This window comes from Semicossyphus pulcher, unplaced genomic scaffold, assembly GCF_022749685.1.
Source record: "Semicossyphus pulcher isolate SPU_LCO1_2020_fin unplaced genomic scaffold, fSemPul1.0.p SCAF_13, whole genome shotgun sequence".
Lineage (NCBI taxonomy): Eukaryota > Metazoa > Chordata > Actinopteri > Labriformes > Labridae > Semicossyphus > Semicossyphus pulcher.
The window spans coordinates 31,282,877-31,292,536 of NW_027211637.1; the positions used below are offsets into that span (position 1 = coordinate 31,282,877).

Here is a 9,660-nt window from a genome sequence, read left to right on the forward strand (position 1 = left end):
GTGTGACAGACGTAAACACACGCGGGTTGCACTTGCACCATAAAGAAAATTAAATCAAATTAGGTAAGCAGTAAAAATAAATAAGAATATTCTATAAAATACGTACACTATATCTCGGAATGTGCAGCATATTGCCCAGTGGGAAATACAAAAAGAGCGTGCCATGCACTGATATAGTACAGGTATAGAAGTCAGATGTAGATTAAGAGACTATGATGTTGGATGAGAGTCCAGGTCAAGGGGGAATGAAGGCGTTACATATGAGGCTGATGCAGAGTTCAAGATCAAGATTCAAGATGTTTATTGACACTCCGATTATACAAATACAGATGTGTGAAATTCTTATGCTGGGAGGACCCATTTAAAGAGGTTAAATATCAAACATAAAAGACATAAAATATAAGAAAATATATTTAATAATATATACACCAAAGTGTGCAAGTGTTGTAAATGACGAAGATACCAACACCAGACTAGTTATTGTTCCACCAACCAACTGAAACTAGACTGTTGTTGCCAAGCAACCCAAACATCCTCCTGCACTCTGATCTGTGTCTGCAGGTGACCACAGATCTGCTGTTTTTGTATCATGTACATTTATCTGTTTGTTTTGCGAAATAAGAGTCGGCTGTGCGATTCAGAGGTACCCGCCTGACTAATGTGGACATGCACAGTCTGCTGTAATGTTAATTAAGAGTATTCAGAACACCTGGTTGAGGCTGAAGGACACGCACAGTAAAAAGACCCAGTGATGTTGTACTCTATATATCCACTCATGAAATGCCTCTAATCCAATCAGATTACTTGGTCTGAACTTACTGTTGTATAATTCATATTGCATAATCTTTATAAGCACACCAAGTTTGGCAGAGTTTTTACAGAATTGTAGATGTTCATATTCTTACCGTTTACTGAGAACAAACAACGACAAATGTTCCTATTATGTTTTTACGACATTAACACTTAATCTTGTCTGAAAATGGCTATGGAAAATTTTAATCGTTGATTTTTGAATGAATTACAAGACATAAGGGAACACATTTAGAGGAAAAAGTGGCCGAATCAGTAAAACTGCTAAAAACGGCTTTTTTTCCAACATCGTGTCATATTACGTCACTACAGGGACTCACGATGTCCGACTCTACTTTAGCTCAATGTGCAGTAGTAGGTGGTAGTGAGTCTGCGCTGTTATATCGTATTGTGCACATATTATTTCGGTAGTCTAACATTGTATTTCAACAGTTATTGTGATGGTTATTTATTCAGTTTGTGCCGGTTGCACAAATTGTAGCTTGACAGGACATCGAGCCCACTGTTCTCCTGACAGGAAGAGGAACGGTGCGAGCTTTCTTGCCTGGATGTGTTTGGTACTGGTGAAGAGACGGGACCTTGTTTCTGCACCGTTCACAAAAAAACGCTGTCATCTGTTGCGCTCATTGTTCACAGGAGGATTATGTTGCAAGCGATATCATGGAGTTCAGGATGGGACGTTAAAACCAGGAGCAAGTGAGACTGATGGCTGGTGCGATCCCTTCAATACATACAGCATGAGGTTCACCGTCAGCAGCAGCCTCTGCTCCCAGCAGGACATACAATCAGAGATTCATCGGCGAAAATGTGAGCTGTGTACAGTAAGACTTGATTTTTAAAGTTAGCTAACTCGAAATTAGGGTATAAGAAGAAACGTCACCACTCTCTCTCTGTAACGTAGTACGGACTGTTACCGTTTAGCCCAGCTGAAGCTGCAGCCGACACGCAGTCGACACATGTTGTGATGTGAAAAAAGCGCTGTGCTCTGCCTGGCACGGTCGGCACCTGTCTTGATCGTTGCATGTGTTGTATTGACTCTCAGATGTCCGTCGCGTTGGACAAAAGTGTCCGCTGAATTCAATTGTAAATTCAATTGCTAGATATCGCTAGCTAACACCGGTCACTATTCACGACACCTGCCCACTGGTTCTCGTTGCACTACAGCTCACTGTCTCTCGTTATTTCTCCTCATCGTGGCCTGTTCCTGCTCTCTTTGATACCTAACAGGCTCATAATTATCACCCTGTGGTCCGTCTTATGCATATGTTTTAACAATTTCTTCTTCTTCAATGACAAGAATTCAAAAATCTATTAATGTTACAGCCCTTATTAATCTGCAGGACTCCCTTACGTTAAGTCACATCCGGTCGTCTGTTTTGATGCAGAAATATAAGAAAACGTATAAAAGTGTCACAGCTGACTCCACAGTTACCAAAAACACAATTTAAATGCAGTTTACAAATTAAGTGAATAAATAATCTAATACAATAAAGACACATGAGCCTAATGTGATGTGTTGTGATGTCACTGATTCCTGTAGAACACCTGAACTATGATTTCCACAACAACAGCTGTGATGAAGACAAGATGTGTGGACACTACACACAGGTCAGAAACACGCAAACACGCACGCACAATTACTTAAACAGGCGTGTATCACAGGTCTGGATCTAAGCTGTGTGTGTTCCAGATGGTGTGGGCGGACACTCACAGAGTCGGCTGTGCTGTGCATCACTGTAACGACATGGAGGGACTGAACTGGGGGAAGACCTACTTCCTCGTCTGCAACTACTACCCGACGTCAGTACCTCCACTGTAATACTGCCTGTACTTCAGAACTAACACTACTGATGCTGCAACTAATACACTGCTGCTACAGTCACTACCACTCGTTACTTCTACTTCCTAGTAAATCACTTTTACTACGACTACCACTACTAGTACTACTAACCACTACTATTAATACTAACTGGACTATTATTCATACTACTACTTCTGGTGTTTCTCCCACTACTGTCAATGCTACATGACTGTTTAATATCACTAATAACACTTCCACTACCACTTCTACTCCTGCTATTACTCCTTCTAATGTAAAACTCCTCCTCCTCCTCCTCCTCCTAGTAGTTCTACTTCTTCACCTCCTCGTCTTAGTAGTACTTCTCCTCCTCCTAGAAGTACTCCGCCTTCTCGGAATCTTAGTAGTACTACTTCTTCTCCTCCTTGTCCTTGTAATAATTCTCCTCCCCCTCCTCCTCCTTCTAATCTTAGTAGTACTTCTCCTTCTCTTCCTCCTTTTACTACTCCTTCTCCTCTTTCTCCCAGCACTACTTCTCTAAGTGACTACCCCTCCCCTTCCTCCACCTCCTTGTCCTCCTAGAAGTACTTTTCCTCCTTGTCCTCCTTTTAATCCTCCTCCTTCTCTGTCTAATAGTACTCCTCCACCTCTTCCTTCTCCTGCCACCCCCTTTAAGTAGTACTACGACTCCTCTTATGTTTCCTTCTACTAGTACTCGTCCTCCTTGTTCTCCAAGTACTACTTCTCCTCCTCCTGGTACTAGCACTTGTTTGCCAAGTATTGCTTCCCCCTCTTCCTGGTAGTACTCCTCCTTCTTCTACTCTTAGTAGTACTACTCCTTCTCCTCCAAGTCCTGGTAGTACTTCTCCCTTTTTAGTACTGCAACTTCTCCTCCTCTTCTACCAGTGCTTCTCCATGTTATAGTTTTACTATATGACTATACTGTATAATGTTACCTCTGTATCACTGACAGCACTACTTCTCTCATCAGTAGAGTGATACCACTGCTAGTCTAACTGCTTGCACTATAATGAATTATGTTGATGTGACTGAAGTAGCAGTGCTACTGCTGGGACATGAGCTCCCTCTTGTGGACTGTTGTATGTATAACTATTTAGTATTTTCGCTGATTATGTATTTCAGTGCATGAAGGAGAAATTAGAGGAGACTATAACAGAGTACAATTAGACTTATTATTACACTATATATTACCTGTGTGTTTTTGTATGTTTTCAGAGGGAACTATGAAGGCGAGCGGCCGTACGTTGAAGGTGATTGGTGCTCCAGATGTCCTGAGAACTTCCAGAAGTGTGAAAACAACCTCTGTGGTACGACACGCTGTCTTTACTCCTCTGTAGTTCACATTCACTGACAAATCAGGTCCTAGTAAGCAGAGTTCAGAACCCGTACAGTACACAGCTTTTATATTTATAACAAGTTAATCAACAAATATGACTTCGTCTGTTAATGTTTTGATTCATTCATTCAACAGAAAGCACCAAACTTTGTTTCAAGCGTCTCAAACAGAAGACTTCCTGCTTTTCTTTGTTTTGTATTATTTCAAATAAATATCTTACATACAAAAGAAGCAGCCATGTTTTGCTCCTGAGAAATTGTAACAGGATTTTTTTGTTGCATCTTTTTTATAGATTAAAAGTTTAAAAAATGACTTCAAATAACCTTTAAGTCAGAAGTTCATGAAAATAATGCTCTTGTGTTTTCTAGTCGCCGACACGGTGGAGGAGGAGGATGACATTGATGCGGAGGATGAAGATGAGTTTACAGAATTTCCTGCAACAACTGTGCCATTCCTCCTGCCTGCAGAGGATGAAGAGGAGGAAAAGGAGGAAGAGGAGGCGGTTGTTCCTCCTCCTGTAACATCTGACCCTCATGTCCCGCCTGCCACCACCGCCATCACACCTACAACCAGCACTCCCCGTGTCACCACCACCTCTGCAGGGGACTCAGAGGAAATCCAACCAGATGACACGCCTGACCCAGGCACACAACCTCCAGAAGCCCCGCTAACGACACTGGGAAGACTTGAGGAGGTTCAGGAAAAGATGAGGGAGAAGGAGGAAGAAGAGGAGGAGGAGCAGGTAGAGGAGATAAAGCCAGCGGAAAAAGCAGAGAGAGATGTGGTTGGAAAAATATTCCAGAAAAACAGAGTTACAATGAGCGCTGCTTCAGTATGTTCACCGTCTGTCCTGTTAGCCAGTCTGACTGCCATCCTGACTCTGAGGCTGTGAGGAGGAGGAGGAGGAGGAGGAGGAAAAAAGTTCCTCTACACCTCACCACTCTTGCGTTGACTGCACATGACCTTTAATCCGCCCGGTGGTAACAAACTGTTTCCCGTCTCTCCCCCATTTGGGTCCATTCATAATTCACACTCACCCGAAAACCATTTTCTAAACATCTGCCCGTGGTCCAGGCCGAGATCTGGGGCAAATAATGTGTGCAAAACCTGCTTTAAAATGCTAAGGATACAAACATTTAACTGCAAGGAAGCTAGCAGAAACTTACAGGCACTAAATATGTCATTCATATCAAAAGAGACAAATTTAAAACACCAGTTTGGATGATTTTTTGGACCGCTAGCTGAAACCAACGCTATACTACAGAACAGAAAAGGGCCTTGTGAGAATAAATCAGAATTTATCAATCAATGCATCTTCACTTTCTGTGGGAGTGAGATGTTTAGATCAATCTCATGGTGGGTGTTAGAATGTCTTTAGCCTAGCTTATCATAAATACTGGATTGGCATTGCTTGGCAGTGTCCAGCTAAAGATTGAAAATGCTCCTATACTTAGCTTCTAAGCTAACTAAGAGATATACATGTTAAAGCCATAATATTCACTTTTAAGAGGATTTACATCAAAAAATGGTATAATGTAGCATTCGTTAACATCCTATATGACCATTTCCCCCCACCGTTTTTTAAGAATGAAGGTTAAGCTAGGTATTTAGCTAGCTATGTAGCAAGTTTACAATCTATTCATTACTCAGCTTACAGAGCTCTGATTGGTTGGCTAAAGTAGGGATCAAAACAGATGTGACAGAGAACAACGCTAGAGTTCTGATGCCAGGCTAGCTGTTCCCCTTTGCTTCCAGTCTTTGTGCTAAGCTAGGCTAATCACACCCCACGTCTTAATTTGAACTTCTCTCTTTTACCCGAGCTAATTTCTCCAGAAGTCTTTGTTTAGCTTGAGAGCAGACTGAGGTGAACATGCTACATTTAGAGCTTCAGGTGTGAAGGATCAAAGTAAGGTCACCCCTCACAGCTAAGTGTGCACATTTACCTGAGTGGGTTTTAAAGTTCATCATGAAGTCGTGCTTATAATAAAACATAACAGTATCAAAGCGTTACAACCGGAGATGTGTTCAATTACAGATGCAGGATACCAAATAAAGTATTTTTGTGTGACATAACATTTTAAATTGTGTGCACTCTGTAAACACAATAAAGTATTTGTGATGTCAGACCCACAGAGCTGCAGAGCTTTTGTACCATTCTAAAACAGAGTTGAAGTGTTTTAAAAAGAGGCCACTCACACACAAAGAATAAAGCTTCGGCCTCTCAGATCGCCTCCTCGTGTTGGTCAGTCGATCGTTTGTTTCTGCAGGGTGGAGGTGAACAGATTCACAGCATCATCTCGTGGAAAAAGAACCACTGTAAAGAAAAAGGAAAGACATGTTTACTGTTTGTAGTGTTTTTAGTTTAAATGCAGGAGAAATTATATGTGAACGGTGTTTGCTGTGTGTCAAACTGACGACCCTGCTTCTTCTTCATAAATATAATCTACTGTTCATCATTTACTGGAGCAACAACTGGACAGAGTCTCTAATAATGTACATTATCTCTGTGACACTGTGTTAGACAACAGGAAATTACCATAACTATCCTCAGTAACTTAGCAAAGATGATGTAAATGTCTGTATATAAGATTAATAAAGAAATAAACCGTTTCTTCTTTTCGACAACGTTTATGGCTCTTTTTCCACCAGTTCACATTCATTAAGGAGTCTGAGGACACCTGGGCTGTGTTCGATATGCCGTACTATACACTAGATACAATATACTACATGCTATATACTGCATACTGCGTTCAGCGGTCGTTTGAAGTATAGAGGAGCTATTCAAATTAATTTTGCAGTAAGCTACGCCAGGTGGAAGTAAACAATAACCACCGCTTCTTTAGCTTTAGCGCCCCCTTCTGCTGGAATGCTGCTGCTGCCCGTCATTTCAACTGCCGCTGTGACGTTCCAGCACTTTGCATTGTGGGATACAGAAGGCGAGGTAGACCGGTCCAATGCATACTGAAGATTTTCTCCAAATCAGTACGACATCCGGGTATTTTTGGCATTTTGCTTTTGTTTGCATACTGCATAGTACATGCTACATTTTGGCTAAATCAGTACATACTGCTAGTATAGTATGGCATTTTGAACACAGCAATAATGTAGCAGACAACCTCCGGTGTTGAAAAATGAAGCCAATGTGTAAGTGCAAAAACCTGCAGTTCCTCGAGTGGCCACTTGAGGCTGGCTCCAGAAAACAAGAAATAACATTACAGCAGGTGGGAAAATGCTAATTTTTACAGCAGAAATAAACATGTTTACAGCCTGGTACAAAAAAGGTTTTTTTTATAAATAGTTAAGTTTATTGTTTAAGATAACTGTACAGGGGGTGAGGTTTTTTTTATAACACACTCGTTTTAATGAGATTAAGCCGGATTATAGGGGTCGGATCACTTGATTGACAGATGGATCCTGCTGGCTGTCTGCTAGACGTCACGGTCACAGACACACGGTCACTGAACTTAACTTCACCTGTTTGTGTTGTTGGAGCCTTTAGAGGACAAATAATCCGTCTCTCTGTGGGATTTATGGAACTTTCTGGCCGTGCAAGAAGTCTGAGCTCCAGCTTTTCGGTGAGTTAAATGCTTGCGTGTTATTGTACTGATATATTTTTAGCACTAAGTAGCAGGTATACTGTGCTCGCTTTTGCTGCTTGTTAGCCTGTCCAGTGTTTATCAAACATTTATTTAATTGTCGGCCAGTAAATAGGAGTCAGGAGTTGTTGGCTTTTCCCCGGAGAGATTACAGCAGACTGACCGAAGAAGACAGAAGACCGGTTATTTTACATTTCCAGTTACATGTCGACTAGCTGTTTTTTCACCGGGCGAGCGAGCAGAGAGTCCGCTGCTTCTTTACTCTGATAACTAAACACCTGCAGTCAGTCACCATTACAAACAGAATCTCCTCCTGGGAAAGTTAAACTAGTTCATTCATCATTTATACAGTCTATGGCTAATAACCGCTAGCTACGCTCAGGAGCATATAGCTTAGCCGTAGCTGGCTGATTCATGCGGCCCGCCCATAGTCCTCAACCATAGGCTTCAGCTCGTTCGCGCTCCGCCTCTTTGCCTGCCTCTAGATTAGCAGGCTCTGGCATTTCTAATATAGCGACCCCCAGCGCCGGCGCAATTCAGGCTTCAAAACGCTTCTTCAGAAACCAATGGGTGACGTCACTGAGACTATGTCCATTATTTATACTGTCTATGATAGAAGATGGAGAATGCCAGGAGGGCAGACTGTGACAGAAACAACTGAGTTACTCTGAGCTACAACTGACTGAAGCCTGCAGCAGCTGTGGATACTATAACTAATGTTTGTGTTTCATATTATATGAAGATTGTAAGCTTAATATCTCAAAATACAAAATTACTGCATTAGTTCATAGAAGCAGGTTACTTAACTCATTGTCATAGGAAATAAAGATATGGGATAGATTATCTCCATTTCACATTGTTAAAAAAATTACTTAATGATTATGTGTAGAAAACAGACTTTGTTTAAAGATTGTCAATCGATTAAAAGCTGTTTTAATTAGATAAGATATTTTTCTAAAACAAAATTATATACAATGTAATGTCATGAGAGGCAGCGTCATTGAGGGGAGATACATTCCCTCCAGGTGGCTGCAACAAGGACTACAACCCATCATGGCATCTGTTAATAGACTACAAAGCCCAGGGAGAGCAGGGCAGTGAGATCAATGGGTGCTGCCCAGCTGAAGCTGATGAGCTGATTACCCTGGTGAAGGAAGAAGGCAAACAGTGTGGGGAGAAGAAAGAGAAGGACTGAGATGAAACAGAAGGGACAGGGCTTCTGTCAGTTTACAAGAGAAGATAACAAGAAAGCAGATTAGGATTTGAGTTAAATCCCTGTTTTTGATTTTGTAAGCAAGAGTTTAAGTTTACCTGTATGACAAAAGTCAATACAGTGTCTTTATGTTGGAAAGCAACGCTTCACTGTTCTCTTTTCCTGCACCCACACCTCCAAAGCTCCAAAAGAAAAGCTCTTTTTATCTTAAGTAGATCCATCTCATATCCCCTATATGACTGTAGGTTTTGTTTATTAAATAATGGTGTTTCCTTATTCATTGCACTGTACCGAATATGTCTCCTTACCTGTGGAAATGCAGATAAGACATGATTAAAGGAGAAGATATGAGAAAGGTACACTGATGTGTGAAGAGAGAGAAAGTAAAGATGGAAAGATTAAAAGTTTACAGACACATAAAAATAGAAAATGCAAAAGTGGAGGAGAAACAGATATGAAGGAATTAAAATGAAGGAGCGCGAAGGGCTGAAATATTCATTGCTAACTACTCTTACTGCTCTATTTCTGCTGCTTACTGAGAGGCTGCACGTGTTTAAACTTTATTTGTAAATGTTTAACATAATATTATTATAGGGGAGTACATGATGGGTTATCAAGATTTTACAATGTTTTGTAGCAAATCACAAACTCTAAAATACTATCAAAACCTACAAAATGAGTATTTTTCATTTTTCACTGACCAGATACCAGATTGATTATCACTTCAAAAGACGTGATAGAATTAACTTACATGTTTATTTTGGTTTCTAATGCCTATTTTGAAATGCTTATGTGTAAAATGTGTGTGCATGTGTGTAGAATGTTTAAAATGTGTGTGCATGTGTGTAGAATGTGTAAAATGTGTGTGCGTGTGTGTAGAATGTGT

At 40.9% G+C, this 9,660-nt stretch overlaps 1 protein-coding gene across 1 annotated transcript; it reads left to right on the plus strand.

The window, feature by feature from the left end:
* Window positions 1-2,331: 2,331 nt before the first annotated feature.
* Window positions 2,332-6,584, plus strand: LOC138589414 (peptidase inhibitor 16-like). The gene is made up of 4 exons (XM_069659676.1): window positions 2,332-2,418; window positions 2,501-2,610; window positions 3,845-3,936; window positions 4,334-6,584. The coding sequence occupies exons 1-4, from the start codon at window positions 2,332-2,334 to the stop codon at window positions 4,855-4,857; spliced, it is 813 nt and encodes a 270-aa protein (XP_069515777.1). The 3' UTR covers window positions 4,858-6,584.
* The last annotated feature ends 3,076 nt before the right edge of the window (window positions 6,585-9,660 follow it).